The following is a 17,087-nucleotide window of genomic DNA, read 5'->3' on the forward strand; positions in this document are numbered from 1 at the left end:
TGGCCTCAGAGGAAGGGCAGCGTGCGGCTGCTGAGAGCAGAGCAGTCGCCTTTCCCTTACTAAGCAATCCTCCCTTCCTCCACCGAAGAGCCTGCTAACCACTTTCTTATCTGTCTGAACTCTGCAAAACAATCTCTGGCAAGGCAGGCATCCTCCGAAATGGCAGAGGAAATAAATTCCCCCAGTCCCCGAAAAGGAAAAGGTTGGAGGCTCCTGCTGCAGGCAGAGCAGCCCATGCCCTGTGAAAGCTGTCAGTGGTGCCATGGTGGCTTTGCTGAGGATAAGGAGCTTGCCTTCCTCCTTCCCCAGCCTGGCAGCACGGGTTAGGGGCAGGATTTCAGGGATTTGTCTTCCCTTGTTCATGTTCTGGTAGGGTTTGCAAGGGAGGAGCAGACGCTGCTTCTTTGGACTGGCCTGACTTTTTCTCTTGCTTTTCTTGGGAAGTTCGGGGATGTGCTGGGAACTGGGGTGAGACAGGAAGGCACTGAGGTGGCTGTAACAGGGAGTCCCTGTGTGTGACTCACTGTTTCTCCAGGACTCATCTGCCTCTTTAACAGCTGTGATTTTTCAGCCCCTCGTTCACATGACAGACAATTAAAATGAGCAGTCCTGTGCTCAAGGCTTCACCTCGAAGAGCAGAAATGCCCTGTTGTGGGGATCAGCACATGTGGCCATGGTGGGTGGAAGCAAATTCTTTCTCCAGTGAAAATTCCTGCAAAAACTCCTGCAGTATCTTACTGGAGGCACCATTTTGCACTGTGGAGGAGCCCACAGCCCTTGCTGAGCTGTTGGCAACAGTGCCTGAGGACACGAGGAGAATCAGACACTCACAAACCAGATGAAACATCCCCATTACTGACTGGAAACTTCCTGTATCCCATCATCTTCTCTGGAACTGCTCTGGTGGGGGTAAAATTAAACAAACTGAAGAGCCACCTCCTACCTACGAGGTGTTGGATGCAGCCTGGAGCCAACTGCTCCGTGTTGCAAATGCTGCTGCTCCCTGGATCTGACAATGAAGTTCTTTAGCACATTTAACAGGTGAGTAAGACATTAGGGCAAGTCTTTCCAAGCATCAGCAAAAGCCAAATGATTGGTTTGGAGTCCAGCAGGAACTTTCCTCTCCAGGCTGTGTAGCTCCAGGGAAGCAGTTGGTCCCAGGCTGTGTCAGCTCTCCAGGCCATCCTGGGCACAGGAATTTTAGGTGGATCTGGAGGATGGTTTTTCATCTGGAACATCTGCTTTGGCTTTAGTGTTGACTCTTCCACATAATTAACTAAAGGATCCTCAGAGGTATTTTGGCTCCAAGCCCCAGAGCTGCTCACAGCTTCCCCCATGTCACTGAGTCTCACCCTGATGTCCTACAGCTGCCAGCAGGTACCAGAACCTTGGCAGGAGTCTGTGCAGGCTACTCAGGTCTTCTAATCTCTAACTCCAAAAATTGGGTGACAGCTCAGATCCATCACTTTGCACCTTTATGTCACCCATGTGTATTCTCTGCATCACTGCAGGGGATGAGGCAAACCCAGCAGACCCTGGTGATGGTGGGCAGCTGGCTCCCTTTCCATGCTGCTTTCCAGCTTTAAAGGCCAGTGCTGGCTCAGCTGTGTGGCCTTTAAAGCTGGAAAGACAGAGGTGTTTGCCAGGCCAGAGCACATCTGCTGTGATGACTCGTCTGAGACTCTGTGCCCCAGTGCAGAGGCTGGAGCTGTGCCTGCATGAGGCTCAAGGATGCTGGGAGGGAGTTTAGGATAAGACATGGCAACACCTTCTATTTGGAGAGTGGTTCTCCAGCTGTGTCCACAGGGAAGAGCAACTGGAATGGTTCTGCTGGACTTCTCTGTCTCCTTGGGTGTTTTCTCATGCTCCTCTGGAACATCTGGCATGAATGTGGCAGATCCTTTCCCCAGATGTGCTCTCTGGTTGGTGCACAGGATCCAGCAGTGAGATCCATCCAAGCCAGAGGTTCCTTGGTTTGGTCCCTGCTGCAGCCACAGTTGTTCTCTCAGATCACAGGCAGCGTTGCAGGCACGTGGGAACCCTGTCTATTGAGCCTGCTTGTGGGATTAGTTCAAATTAAAAGTTTCTCTGAGAGGACCTGCGGCTGCAGGCAGCTCTCAGCTGCCGAAACCAGGGTTGTACCCAGCTGTGAGTGCCTCTGCCCAGCTGGGATGGACACCTTGGTCCTCCCTGCCCAGGTGGCCAAACTCCCCCTCCAAGCTGCATTTGGGGCTTGGGTGGGGAACGAGCCCAGAGGAGTTGGGCTGTGATGAGGCCAGGGTTGAACCCAGCCCAGCTTCTGTGCAAGCCTGTGAGATTAAAACCCAGAAGGGATGAGACCAAACGAGGCTCTTTCCTCTGAGCTCCTCCTCCTCCTGGCTCCCCAGGGATGGGAGGAGGCGGCCCGGGGCACAGGCAGGCATTCAGCCATGGCCTGCCTGCATGTTTTGCAGGGTCAGTGCAAACTTTTCAGCTGGGCAGTGCAGTCGCTGCGTGGTTTAGATTGTTTGGGGCTCACTTGGTCTCAACATCGTTCAGCTACTTAAGTTAAGACATGTTTAAAATGATGTGGCAAAAAACAGCGTTATCCCCACGCTGGATCGTGCTGGAGCTTGGCTCTGAGTCCCGGTCCTATCCCGTTCCCATCTCCGAATCTGGGATGGGATCTCTCCATGCTATGACTCAAACTTCTCATGTCCTTTTCCCCTTCTGAATCCAGCTGTCAGGATGTGCTGGTGTCTCCCCCTCGCACACAGGAATGCAGAGCCTGTCCTGCGAGCAATCACTTCTCCAGAGCCGCTGCCTCCTGTTTCCTTGTGCACTCTCAGGTTTTACCGCGGGAGAAGCTGCCAGGAGCCCCGCACGCCCCTCCAGCAGCAGTGTGGCATTGCCAGAGGCTGCCGTGCAGCCCGTGTCCCCCCGGGATGTGGCAGGTCCCCGCGGCTGAGCAGGGCTCCCCTGGCCAGCTGGCTGAGCTGCCGCAGGCTCTTTGGACTAGCTGAAGGAATCTGCATTCCTGCCTCCCAGTTGTTTGCTCTTTAGGACGCTGTGTAAAATTAACAAGTTGTAAAAGTTGATTGAAGGCGGCGGAGGGTGTGACAGCGATTTTGGGAGCTGCGGGAGCGCGGCGTGCGGAGCAGCGGGGCCGGCCCGGGGGCAGGGGCGCGGCTCTGACCCAAAGCGAGAGCGGCGCTGGTTTCTGCCGGTGTCACCCCGCCAGCGCCAGGTGCAGGTGTCCCCTCAGGCACAGAGCTCACAAGCCCTTCCCTCCCCTTAAATCTCCTGCAGGACATGTGGTGATGTGCTGTGGGAGCCCTCTGCCCTCCACAGTGCTCAGGGAAGCTTTTCCCTTCTGCCTGTTTTATCCATGGGGGGGTGATATAGCTGAGACCATAGAGGGGATCAGCTTCATTAGATCCTGGTTGGACTGGGGAGCCCCACTCGCTGCTGGCAGGAGGTGACACTCGTGAGGTCGTGGTGGCACTGGCACTGCAGAGTGGCTTTGAAAACACAACAGCTGGTACAGTTAATGCGCAGCCCAGTGGGTCTCTACAGGCAGCTAGCGTGTGTTAATGTGCGTCCTGCTGTGTCTTACTCAATGATCAGTATGTTAATGTGTGACCCATGAATTAGCAGTTGGCTAATGAGCCTCTGCAGCCTGGCCAAGCAGCCGCCAGCCCCCAGTGGGTGGCTGATGCTGGAGCTGGTGTTGAGCCTGTCTGATGGAGCAGGAGATTGGAAACGTGTCCCCTCCAGCCCCGATGAGATCAGGCAGGCAATCAGAGCCGCTGCAGCCGAAGCCGCCTCAGTCCCACGCCTGGTCCTCGGCCACGTGTCCCCGAGAGGCACCGTGGTGGCGAGGGGCTCTGGGGTGGCTCTGGGGAACTGAGCCCGGGTCACGGACGGGGGCATCAGACCACTTCAGCAATTCTCGTTTTCGGTTTTCCTTTGAGAGCGGCTGCGTTCGTGTCAGGCCTATTTTCATACCCAGCAGCGACTCGCAGCCAGGCTTTCGGTTCCTGCTGCCGCCCTGCATGGGGGGGAAGGGCTCTCTTCCCCGCTGGGGCTGAGGTGTCTGCAGCCACATCACCAGCTCCATCCCCTCCGTGTCATTTCACACTGCCATTCCTTCAGGAAGGTCGGGCACATCTCCCGGTGTCCCCACCACGCCCCGCCGGCACCGCAAGCGCCTTCGCGGCCATCCCGGTTATCCTGGCGCTGCCACTCGCGTTTCCACCCCGAAACAGGAAGTTTGTGACCAGAACGGGCGGCTCGGCGGCACGCAGGGTCCCTCTGCGCCGTTCCAGAGAGACCTGGGTGCCAGTCACGGGTCACTTCTTTCCCAGCCGGGCTGCCGGGGCTCTGCCGCGTCCTCCCCGAGCGGAGCTGCACGTGATGGGGATGTGAGGAGCGTTTGCTCCTTCCCTGTTTTTCATTCATGTGGGCTGGAAAAATGTGTTCATGAGACGAGTTGCTGTGGCATTATGTCATGGGCCTTTGGTTGGGCTCTTTTCCCCCCCAGCAGATGAGCTGGATTTAAGCATGTGCTGTGCTGGCTTGGCAGGAAATCTGGTGTTTCCTACTGGTTTCTTCTTCAGGGGAGGAAGGAGTGATCCCACCTGCCCTTGTCCCCAGCCCCAGCCAAGGGTGAAGGGAGCTCTTCTGCGTTTTGCCCAATTGTTCCTGATCCAAGAGGCTCAGATTTAAGCCTTTGTGGAGCAATGGCTGCACTGCAGCTGTGTCAGCACTCAGCCCCTCCTGAAAACTTTATGGATGTGGCTTTTATTTCTGGAGGTGTCTTAAGAAATCCCTCAGGAATGGGATCAGGACGGGGCACCCATCTCTTCCCCACTTATATAGGCAACTCCTGCATCCTCTACCCCTCTGCTGCTGTTCTTGGCTACATCCTGGCATCCCCTGGCACATGGCTGGTGATGGTGGGCACTCAGCAGCCTGGGCACAGCAGAACTGCAGATACCCAGGCTGGAAAATCCCTGGGCAGAAGTTACCTCGTATGAGTCAGGCTGGGTCTGCGTGGCATTGGCCCGTGGAACTGGGGGTGAAGCCAGTGGTGAGGTTTCCACCACTTCCTCAGCTGCAGCCCAGAGCTCTCAGGAACTCTCAGGAGGGATGTTTCCCATGACAGCCATTCCCACTCTGCTCGTGTTCTCTTTCCTTTGGACTTTCCCCTGCACACAGTCATTCCTAAAGGAGAGCCAGGAGGAAGGGAATGTTCCTGTAGTGACACTTGCAGTGATTGCTCCTGGCTGGATGTCACAAGCAGCAAAAAGCTGTCCTGGGAAAGAGGGTCCCCAGCAGCTCCTGGAACAGCTGAACTGGTGTCACTTTGTCCTTTGCACACCTCAGTCCCATAGGACACATTTTATAGATGTGCAGTCAGTGGTTATGACTCTGTTAGTCCTCATAGTACTAATTTTGTGATCACCCTGCTCACACCACCTCCCTGCAGCTGCAGCTGCCTCTGTGGGGAGGACAGGGCTTCTCCTCCCATGTAGTACAAGGGGAGCCAGGATTTCAGGGGGACACCTTCAAACAGAGGCAGCCCCAGCTGCATGAGATTGCCTCGCTCCGGCAGTGGCCGGGTGGGAGGTTGGAGGTCAGAGGAGGGTCAGGTTTTTGACACGCACGGCAGTGACACCGTGGTTAAAATTAGCCCACAGAGAGGAAACTGGCAGTGCTGTGGAAGAGCAGAAGTTTCCTCTCACAGCAGCCTGGTGCATTGGGGCTGGTGCCACTGCCAGCTCTGCCTCACCGAGGCACGGCCCCATCGGGGACAAGGTGATGTCCACCACACCAGGACCAGGCCTGGCATCACATGGTGGCTGCCCCAGCTCCACAGTCCCATTCCTGGGAGCCTGCAGAAACCCTGTTGGGATGGGGATCTCTGAGACTGCTTTGGTCTACGAGCACAGCAAGGTGGTTTGGGGGCAGGAGAAACTGAGGCATCAACACAGACTTTGTGTCCATGGTGTGTAGCATTTTTAATCTTGTTTGCTGACTTTCTCCCTATAAATCTGCAGCTCCCTGGGGGTGACACCAGTCAGCAGGAAGCACCAGGGGAGAGCTGTGCAGGTGCAGAGCCCTGCTGCAAGGGGACAAGGGCTGAGCCAAGGCCAGGCGTGGCGGAGGTGCCGGCCGAGGCTGGGGAGGCACCGGGCTCCCGTGCTCTGGAAACTCCATTTGAGAGCCTCATAAATTGGATAATTACCCAAGCTATTGAGTTTCCTTCGGGCCAGATCCATCCCAGCCTCCCCAGTGGGGCTCCCCACTTGGTCTGTGAGATGGGCCCTTGGGGCCGGGTTGGGCTGGAGGTGAGGAGAGGCTCAGGTTTTCTCAAATGCCCCCACCCTCTCACTCTCACACCTGCATCCCTCCACAGCTTTTAGGGGGGAAATCCAGCACCGAAGCCAAAATGAAACAGAGAGATAAGCCACATCATAGATCTCTCATGGTTCAGCAGGATTTTCCCTTGTTTGCTGGGGCTGGGCAGGAGGCTGGCTGTGCCCTGGGAGTGCTCAGAGGAGGCAGGGCAGGATCAGTACTGAATGTCCTGACTTTGCCTCCTTTTCCTTGGGGCCTACAAAGCAAGGCAATCCCCTTCCACCCATGCTTAGGAGATGGGCACCCCTCACATCCCTGTGGTGCTGCCTGCATCCCGCTGGGCCTTCTATCCCAAACATTCCCCCCTGGTCGTTACTCATCCGCTCCCCTTTGCACTGACTTTGTTTTCCTTTCCCTCTCCCCAACCCCCTCGTCCTCACCCCGTAGGTTATTGCAGCCGACTGCAAGAGGGTCACAGTTCTGAAGTATTTCCTGGAAGCCCTTTGTGGACAAGAAGAGCCTTTGCTGGCATTCAAGGGTGGAAAATATGTGTCAGTGGCACCCGTCCCAGACGCCATGGGAAAGGAAATGGGAAGCCAAGAGGGAAAACAACTGGAAGATCAGGTACCGTGCGGGAAGAGCGCGCCTCGGTGAAGGAAGAATCACCCCTGTGGGGCCCAGCCTCTGCCTGCCCTGCAGCTCCCGCTATTTATAGCTGGCCTGGCTGCGTGTGCATTTTATGGGGGGAGGCAGGAGGGGGGGCAAGTGGTGCACAGCCCTTGTGTCCCGAGTGTGCTTGGCTCGTGCCCTTTCCTGCCAGCCCAGCCCGCCTGCCTCTATCTCGCACGCCGCTATGACTTCCAGATGCTGCTTGCCTCATGCCCAGCCTGGGGGGAGCTTTAATAACGTGCAGTGCTGCGGCCCCGGGAGGGGAGGTGGGCGAGGGGGTGTCAGGGTTCAGCTTCAGGATCAAGTTTATAGCCATGGAGCTCCTTGTGGCAGAGGCCTGAGCTCCAGCCTCCAGCACACGTACAGGAAGAGCTGACATTGGCGCCCCGTCCCTCCCCTGCCTCTCACATCCTGATGTGATTAAGGAATTCAACTCTTGTTTTTCTGCCCTTGCTTGTTCCTGTAGGCCTTGCTTCACTCCAGGCTCCGTGTGTGTGTTTAAGGGCCCTGCCAGCTGCTCTGCAGGTTGACTCCTTTCTTCTGTTTAATCTTGCAGTTGGAAAGGCCAGGGAAACAGGAGAGAGGAGCAGAGGCGTTGGGAACAGGAAGCTGGGTGGCCTGGTGCTGCCCAGGCTCACTCTGGCTCCCCTCCCTGTGCTGGGGCTGGGCACTCAGAGCCAGAGGGATATCACCCTGAGCAGGGACAGCACCTTCTCCCTGTCCCGTGGGAACTGAAAGTCCCAGAGCAATGCTGTACTCAGCACCTTCCTTGTCCCAGCTGAGCAGGGGACAGCAAATCCCCAGACAAGAGTTGTCTCTGTAAGGTGGGAGACCTGGATGTTTGTCCTGTTGTGGAGAAAATGCTGAAGGTTTTCAAGCTGCCATGTGGGATATGGAATGTTTAGGTTCTTCCCAGTGTCATGACAAGGATGGTTCTGTTCTCCAGAAGGCTCCTTTTGTTGGCTCAGTCCCTCAGTTCCTGCTGTGAGCAAGCACAGTGCCAGGATATCTCCCTCCTGCCCTGTCCCCACAGTCTCTGCTCAGCTGTGGCAATCTCTCCCTGAACTCAGTGTGCAGCCCTGGAGCTTTCCTCTTGTGCTCTGATCTCAAGGGAGCTTGCAGCTCACCAGAGGGACCACCACCCCTGTGGGGCAAGCAGCTCCTGACCCCTCCCCAGCAGATCTGCATCAGACAGAGGCATTTTGCTGAGATCCTGGTGTGACACTGGCAGCATCCCCCCATCCCCTGTGGTCCAGGCTGTCCCAGCAGAGGGAAGTGAGCCTGAGGGCTCCCATCTTCCTCGTTCCCATGGCTAAAAAGTCACAAGGAGAGAAGAGAAGGTGGTTCTGTGGCCTGGGTGAAATGATTGAGTGCACGACTGTGCAGCACTGGGCTTGTTCTAAATTAAGACCACGAGTCCTTTCTGCTGACACGTGTCGTGGCAGCCTGCACGGGACAGGGAGTGTAGCCCTGCTGTTATCCCCCTGTGCAGGATCTGTCTCCTGCAGCCCTCCAGGGCTCAGAGCAGGTTTTTCTGGCCAGGTGCCATCTGGGAACTCTACCCAGCCTTGGATTTTGTGCAGAGAAGAGAGGATGGGTAATGGCATGGCTTGGGAATGCCACCTATGGTCACTGGGGAGCAAGGTTGGCTGCATGAGATGAGGAGTCTGCATGCAGCAGTGGAGAGTTGGGCTCCTGGGCAGCACGTGTGGGACACATGCTGAGGAGGAGGGACTCCCCTTTGGGTGTGGAATGACTGGGGAGAGCAGCAGAGCTTGGGCAGAATGTGCTTGTGAATGATGCTCAATTAGACACCAGCCACCACATCCCAGCCTCCTGTATCCCAGAGATTTGGGTTCATGGGGAAAGGCCAGTGTGGCCTCCACCTAAGGTAGGAGCAGCCTGGCTCCTTCTAGGGTCTCCAGTTCAGGCAGTGGAGGCATACTGGGAATAGTCTGCAGAACTGGTGGGGAACCTCAGGGAAGGGTTCCTAGGAGAGGAAGAAGATGCATTATGGTCCAGATGTGCTGGTGTGAGCAGGAGGCTGGAAAACCAGGGACCCTTGAATTCAGCAAAGACAAAGTTCCTGGACAGCAGGAGCATGGCAAAGGCTGACTAGAAGTAGAGTGGAAATGTTAACAGAGGAAGTCACTAACTGTTGAAATTAGTGACCTTCAGACAGAGTGGATGCTCCATCATGTGGAGCTTTAAAATCAAGATTTTGAACATCTCCTTCTGAAACATCTGTTCCAGACCAGCTGGAAGTTTTGGGGTGGGTGCAGGAATCTCTCTGTCCCACTCAGAGATCAAAATGGAGAAGGGCACCTGAGTTTGTGGATCTGAGGTTGCTGTCAGGATGAGCAGCCCATGTGCCCTGTGGGATGAGGCAGCAGTGTTAGAGCAGCTTTGTATTGCCCTGGTGCAGGGAGGAAACAGCCTGAACAGGGATGTGCAGCCTGAACAGCCAGGCAAAGCAGAGAGACAGGGAAATACCATGATTTCACAGAACTGAAGGCTATAAAACATCAGTGACTCACCCAAGGCTGTGGGAAGAGTTTTCCAAGGTGAGGAAGAGGGTGTGATTTTAGAACAGAGCATAAAGCTGGGCTGCCCCTGCCCAGCCTGGTCACTGCCTTTCCTGCCCATTATCTCCTGTCTCACCTTGTCATTTCCTGAATGTTTACTATTTATTTGGCTTCTTTTGGATGTTTAGAAATAGTCAGGCACCCATCAGCAAGGGGTGATGGACTTTCTGACAGGGATTTGTCTGCTGGAAAACGAAGAGCACAACGAGAATGATCCCTGCCACCAGCATCCCTTACAGTGACTGCCCTCCTGTTTTTCTCTCTTTCTGCATTTCCTGGAAGGAGGATGATGTGAGGATTGAGGCCTTTGAAGATGACTCTGAGACTGAAGGCAGTGGAGGAGAGATGGACATCAAGGAGCTCAGAGCCAAAAAGCAAGCACTGGCCAGGAAAGTCGCTGAGCAGCAGCGCCGCCAAGACAAGATTCAGGTAGGATGGGCTGCTCCCACCTTGCTGTGCCAGTGGTGCACAGCTGTTTTCCTACCATGCTTCAGTGGCCTCTTGGGGTGTCCCATGGCACCTTAACCTTCCTGTAATGCCACGTGCTGCCTCTGTGAAACCCAGCAGCAAACAGCTTTGCCTCTTTGGAAGGTCCAAATCTGTGTTGCTGTCCCCACCCTGGGTAAGATCTGCCCTCTCAGGCCTTGAAATGAATGGTTTGGGGACCTTCTTGAAGGCAGACACAGCTTTCCCTATGGAGCTGCCAGCACACCCAGGAGTGGCAGGGCAGTGCTTTAGCTGCTGGCTGTGATTCTGTGCATGCCAGGCAGTGAGCTGTGCCCCAAGGAAGCCAGTGTGTGTGCCAGTGAGCTGTGCCCCCACTCAGGGCAGAGGCTCCATGACAGCAGGATTTGATGAGAAATCAGCCTTCCTGTGCAACGGGGCACAGGCAGACAAGGGAGGGTGGGACGTGAACAGCAGAGTTCATGCAGGAGCCAGCGGTGGAAAAACAGTCTGTGAAGGGCTGCTGCAGCCAGAAGGTTGCCATCGTTATGGGGACAAACAGACGGGATGCAGGTGATCCTGGCCTGGCCCTGGCCTGATGAGAGCGTGTTTCCCAGTGGGAGCTGGTGAAGTAAACTGGTTGGAGTGGGAGCAGGCGCCTGGCCACGCACCCTGTTGCTTTAAGAGCAATCTCTCCCATGCATGGATGGCTGTTGGCTGCCTCCTCGCTCGCAACCCCTCTTCCTCCAGCCTCACGGCCCAGATGAGGATTTCTCAGCAGAGGAAAAATTCTCCCTGGCTCCCCTCCCCCTCACCTCCGCCCTCTCTAATGCCCAGGGCCCTTCACTTCCATAATTCTTCATTTTCCAGCCTTGAACGTAAGCCAGACACATCTGTCTGGCCATATGCGTGAACTCTGCAGTGTGTGCCGAGGTGGTTGTAAAACAGGGCTGCTGAAGGCCCTACTGGGAGAGCCTGCACATGTGTACCCTCGGGCTACTGGCGCCGGGCCCAGAACCACTGCGCTTCGCTTTTCCAAACCCACCCCAACCTTTGCAGATTTCGCCTTTTTTCTCGTTTTTTTTTTAATTTCTTTCTTTTCTTTTTTTTTTTTTTTTTTTTTTCTTTTCGTTTGAATTCGGAGCAATCCATATCAAGGCGAAGGTAGAAGTTTGTGTGCCGGGAGGGAGGGGCCGCCCCCACAAGCCAGTCCATTATTGTTGGCAGGTACCTGGGTCACGTTAATATGAGGAGGAAGAGAGAGCAGCAACGAAACGAGTGAGAGATTGGAGAGATGGGCTGTAAATTAAAGCGGCCTGAAGCCTTCCAGCCTCCCATGGTTGTTAAGCGGGAGGTGTAAGTAAATTCCCCACTTCCCAGTGCCTTGTACAGACACAGCAAACAGGAACTGCACATGTTCGGGGAGGGCAGCTGCGGCGGGGCCCCCGGGACGGCCGCTGCCCATTCTGCAGGGACAGGGGGGGCTGCCTGATGCTGTCAGGGGCTTTCTCCCCCCGGCCTGCTCCTCCCTTCCTCCCCGGCCGTGCTGGGGCCGATGCTCACAGGCAGAGAGAGGTCAGAATGAGGGTGTGGGCAGCTTCAGGGGCTGCGCAGCTGAGAGCTGAGGTGCACTTGGAGCCTGAAGGCACAGGGCGGAGGAGAAGTCCTTGGGGCTTCAGTAAAGTCATCCAGGCTGTAGCTGGCTGGGAATGGCCTGGAGCAGAACATGTGTGCTTGCCCCAGTCCTCTCCCTGCCCGGGTACTGACCATGCAGCTGGAGGAGCTCGGGTGGAAAATGCTGCTGGGGGAGGCCAGGTTGGAGCCAGCTCAGCATCCACTCCCTCCACTTTCCCTCTTAACCTGTGATCCTTGACCTTTCTGCTCTTCCCAACAGATTTAGTGTTTCATGGGATCTGGGGACCTTTTCCCTTCCCTATCACAGCTTCTCAGCTGCTATCCAAGTCACCCTTTCATTTTTCTGGGGACAAGCCACAGCTCCATCCCAGTCCAGCAGATGTGGCTCCTGTCTCAGCACACAGGACTCAGCTCCCCACACAGCAGTGGGGACTCAGCTCCAGGTGCTGTGGCTGCCTCCTGTGGAATCTGTGATGGAGTGTGCAGTCCCCCGGGATGCAGGGCAAAGCCTTCATCTCTTGGCTGTGTGTTTTCTTTCTGTGCCCAAGGAGAGCGCAGTGTCACAGCCTACCTGGGATTTGCAGAGTTGTACTTCTTATGGATGAAGTCACTGTCTTCTCCCCTGCAGGTTTTCCTGCCTTTCCCTGCTCCCCAGTCTCTGGCAGCCCAGCTGTGCTGCTGATTGATGCCTTGAGGGGGATTTGAGCTTCATTGCTCTCCTTAGGTCCCTGTCCCGGCTGTGTGCAGGACTGTGGCTTGAGATGCAGGGGAAGCACAGGTCTAGGCAGGATAAATGGCAGAGGTGGGGGCCGTGCACCAGCAGGAGCTTTGGAGAGATCTCAGCTCATCTCTATGAGCTCATGTCCACAAACACAGACCCCAGACCCATTATTCTGGGGGGAAAGATAGACCAGAGCAGGGTCAGGTCTCTTGTATCCCTGGGCAGCTCTAGATACAGAGCAGCTCCCTGGCTCCACTGCCCTCACCACATTCCCACACTGGGACAGAATTTGTGACAGCAGGGGGATGCATCAGGACAAGGTGAAAGACCAGGCACATCCCTACATTCTGCTCAGGTGTTTAGAAGGAGGAGAGGCCAGGCAGGCAGGTGGACAAGAAGAGGTGGCAGTGACACTGCTGAGGCAGGCAGCACTCTCAGACAGGGCTGTCCCCAGCCCACAGCATGTCCTGCTGCTTGGCCAGCCCTCGGTCCATGCTGTTCAGCGTCCCCTGTCCTTTGTGCCGCCGCTGCGCGCTGGGAGCGGTCGAGTTTCCTGACCGGTTGAAAACATCCCACCTGAAACATAACAGGCTCTTCCTCTGGATGCTGCTATTGTTTTGCTCAGCATTACAGAAGCAGCTCAACCGGGGCGGCCAATTATGACATGTCTTCCCAAAATAGCCGCTCTCCTGTCCCTTCTGAGCCCACGGAACGGCCGCCCCCTTAAGATGCAGCCGCTCCTTTGTGGCGGTAGTGTGAGTAAGTGGCTAAATTTAGCCGTGTCCCATTCACGCTCTCCGTCCCCGCAGGAACAATGCCGCGGGCATGTGCACACGCACAGCACCTGCCTGGGAGCGGGCGCTGCTGCTGCGGAAGGCGCACACCCACCCACGGCGGCTCCGCCACGGCGGCGGCCCCGGTGTGCGACCAGGCACGGGGCACGTTTACTCCCGAGGAAGACGCTGGGGACGAGCCCTGGGAGGAGGAAGCCGTGGAGCAGAGAGGCTTGGAGGAGGCATTGTTCTCGGCCCTGGAAAATGCGATCCCCGCGGAGCGCGCGGGGCTGGAAGGGGCAGCGGCGCCGGCTTTGGCCGCGGCTGGTGGCAGGACAGAGGTGGTGGCAGGGTGGTGGTGGCTCTTCCGTCCTGCCGGGGCGGCGTGACCCCGTGTGACCCGTGTCGCTGTTCTCTTCGGCCTCTTTGCCATCCTGCACCACGGGCAGAGGAGTTCTGGGGTCCGTGTGCGGAGCTCCAGGGTCCATGTGGAGTCTTCTCATTTTCTGTGCTGGAGACCCTCAGTTCTCCCCCCTGTCGCTCTGCACAAAGTCCTGGGTTTTTTTGGGGACACGTGCCCTGCCCACGCTGGGAGCTCTCACCCGGGCATCGACTTCCGGGGAATTCCCCAGGTGATCCCAGCTGATGGATGAGCTGGGAATTTGGGACTGTGTGTGCAGGAGTGTCTGATCTCAGTGCTGCCACCAGCTGGGGCAGCCGGGGGAGCCACCTCCGGCTGCGGCCCGGCTCCTGGGAGAAGCCCCCGTGGCCGGAGCAGCGGGATGGGCAGGGGCTGTGGGTTGGGAGCGGGAGGAGAGGGAGGTGGAGCTGCCAGCCCAGGAGAGGGCACCGAGCCCCTGCTCTCAGAAGTCCACTGCCACGTCCAGCACTGTGGGGTCACCCTGCCACTGAGTTGAGCCAAGCCGAGCCTATTTGTTTAACCCAAATTAGCCAAAGCTCAAATCCGGCTGTCCCAAATCGCTTGGACCAGGGCGAGGCTGTACCTCTGCTGTTCTGTCCACCCTGCACTCCCCAGGGTGCTTTCCAAACCCCACCTCCCAGCAGCACACCCAGCACACCATCTCCCTGTCCTTGTTTTAGGGACTCTGAGGCACGGTAGGACCAGCAGCTCGCTTCTGGCAGCTCTAAAATCACAGCAGCTGAGTCCCAAACGTGGCCATCCCCATCCACACCCGCATGCTCCCCTTCCTCCCCGCAGGACCCTGCAGAAGGGTTAAGGCAGAACTGGCCTCCCCGGTTCTGCCGCACATGGGCTCCCTTTCATCTCTGGCTTGGGGCCAGCCAGCGTCCGCATGAATCACAGGCCACTCCTCTCTCCCCCAAACCCCTTGGCCGGAGGCTTCTGCAGCCTTTTACTCACACAAACAAAAATAAATCTCGCTGCCGGCCTCTGAACTCTGCAAAGGCGAGTTTCCCTCTGGCTCCCCGAGCGGCCCGGAGCTGTGCGCGGGGACTTGGCACGCTCCCCGCCGACCTCGCTCTTTCACTCCCGGCGCATCCTGTGTCCTTCTCTCACCGGGCGGCCCGGCGAGCGGAATGGGACGTGACGGCCGGCACAGCCCGTGCTGCCGGCTGCCAGGAATCGGCCGGGTACGGCCCTCCAGGGCTGCGGGGCAAATGCCACACACGAGGGTACTCGCCCTGCCCGCCGTCACACCCGTGCCCCGGGCTGGAGGGGTAGGTGGGACATTCCTGAGGTCACCTGCACGGGCTGGGGTGAGTCACAGGCTCAGGAACTGTGTTGGGGTGCAGGCAAGAGTCCCCTCCTGCCACCAGCTCTTGTTCACATAGGACTGTCACCGTTCAGTGGGGACTGCGTGGTTTCACCCCCACTTCCTGCAGCTTCTGGGCCATTGACCTCTTTGGCTGCCACACGAGGGACGTGCCACTCTCTGAGTCTCTGCATTGGTTGAGGGGCCCTTCTCTATGTCCCCAAGGCGGGTGGAGCAGGGTCCAGTGCCTCCCAGGGACAAGCAGCTCCTCCCACACCCCAAAACCCTCTGGAGACACCCCACCTGCTGTTCTTGTGGTGAGGAGGCAGCAGCAGCTCCATGCTGGAGTTGGTTCCAGGTTCTCCCTGACTGTAGCTCTTCCTGTGCCACCAGTGAGTGCCAAGGCAGAGCACATGCAGGGGTGGCATCTAGCACGTGGCTGGTACAGAGCTGCAGCCTGGGGACACTGGTGTGTCTCCTGTCTGTGGTGGGGTAGGCATGTCCTCCTGCTGGCATGCAGCAGACACGACCTGGCATGCTCCCTGCTCTGCCTGCCACCCCTCAGGGTTTGTGGGAGCACATCCTCAGGACCAGCACTGCCAGAAGGAGGGTGGGAGGCACGTGGTGAGGTTCTGGTTGCTGCCTTGCCTGGAGACACTTGTGGGAGGTGGCAGCATCAAGCTGCCTTGATTTAAAGCCAGATGACAACACTTGGAAATGAATTAAAAACCACTTCTTTCCATGGCCACTTTGCTGGCCCATGCAGCTCGTTGTTCCAAGGCGCCTCCAAGGGTTTGGCATGTCTGAGGGAGGGTTGAGATCCTCACTGTGGCAGAGGGAGCTCCCCATACCATTGGGGAGGACAGGGTTGGTGATCACCATGTGTGCCCAGGGCACGTCTGGTGGGTCTCAGAAGGGTTTGCATGGTGGATGTGTTCCACAGCAGCTCTGCTGTGCTCCATGGGTGACCGGTTCCTATTAGAGGCAACAAACATCAGCAAGTCCAGGGAAGCTATTTTTAAGCAGAGGAAGCACTAGAATAGCATCCTGAGTTTTTTAAGCCTGTGGCTTACTAAAGAGCCCAAGTCCTTCGAGAGCCTCGAAAGTCATACGTGAGCTCTGGGGTCCCGTTTTGGCAACTGGCGTTGGCCAGAGGTCCAGGTGCAGCCCAGAGGGCGGCCACTGAACCCCAGCAGACCCTCCCCCTGTGGGTGTGAGCACCTCTGGTCTCTGTGGGTGTGAAGGGCTCGACCAAGGACAGTACTGGGAGTTTTCAGGGCTGGAACCCACCTGGTTTCCCAGCTGGATGGAGTCGGAAAGAGCAAGGCATGTGCAGGAGGTGGTAGGACAGTGAAGGAGATATTCAGCCAAGGATCCTTACCCCAAAGACCTCTGGCTGCCTGCTTGGTGTCCCTGTGTTAGGAGGCTGTTGGCAGGACTTAGGCATCCCAAACTGGTTTGTTTTGTCTGCTGTCACCTTGACCTGTTTCTGTGTGACGCCCCAGAATGTCCTCCCTCCCCCTTGGCACGGGTGCAGATGATCCTGGCAACTGCCAGTCCTACAAATAGGACAGTTCCCAAAATACCTCAATTTCCAAGGCTGGTCCCAAAGCCTGGACAGGGCTGTTTTTCTAGGAGAATGTTTTCTGTGAGGCTTCTGCCATCCTGCTCACACCTGTACTGTGAGCCTGCAAGAGCTGGGTTTGGGACCTGCACACCCCAAACACAGATGTTTGGGGTGTGCAGGTGGGATGGATGCAACCTCCTCCCAGTCTCCTTCACATGGATCTGTACGTGCCAGCCAGGCTTATCTTCTGCTCTCAGGGTCCTCGGGTTGTAGGACTGACATCCTCCTTACTCACCATGTGTCCTTCCTTCTCCTCCAGGCTGTGCTGAAAGACCAGAGCCAGATGAGGCAGATGGAGCTGGAGATCAGACCTGTCTTTTTGGTCCCAGACACCAATGGTTTCATCGACCACCTTGGCAGTTTGGTCACACTGCTGGACTGCAGGAAGTTCATCCTGGTGGTGCCCCTGATCGGTGAGTAGGACCAGTGCTGTGGTGGGGGCTTTCCCTCTCGCCTGGTGTGGTTTGTTTCTCCAGTCTGGCTCCCTCTCTCCATGCCCCACGTGCCCACAGTGCCTGTGTGGTCTGGAGCTGGTCAGCTCATGCCGTGGGACTAGAC

At 56.9% G+C, this 17,087-nt stretch overlaps 1 protein-coding gene across 2 annotated transcripts in view; it reads left to right on the top strand.

Moving 5' to 3' along the window:
* The window catches only part of SMG6 (SMG6 nonsense mediated mRNA decay factor), a 103,935-nt gene that overhangs the window by 79,728 nt on the left and 7,120 nt on the right, over nucleotides 1-17,087 (top strand). Inside the window, exons 14-16 of one of the 2 annotated variants that reach the window (XM_079324819.1) lie at nucleotides 6,790-6,966; nucleotides 9,879-10,025; nucleotides 16,789-16,942. In XM_079324819.1, coding sequence (XP_079180945.1) covers nucleotides 6,790-6,966; nucleotides 9,879-10,025; nucleotides 16,789-16,942 — 478 coding nt within the window. The remainder of the gene's footprint in view (nucleotides 1-6,789; nucleotides 6,967-9,878; nucleotides 10,026-16,788; nucleotides 16,943-17,087) is intronic. The other variant, XM_079324820.1, reaches the window with a different exon arrangement.

Source organism: Erithacus rubecula (genome assembly GCF_903797595.1).
Source record: "Erithacus rubecula genome assembly, chromosome: 22".
NCBI classification, from domain to species: Eukaryota; Metazoa; Chordata; class Aves; order Passeriformes; family Muscicapidae; genus Erithacus; species Erithacus rubecula.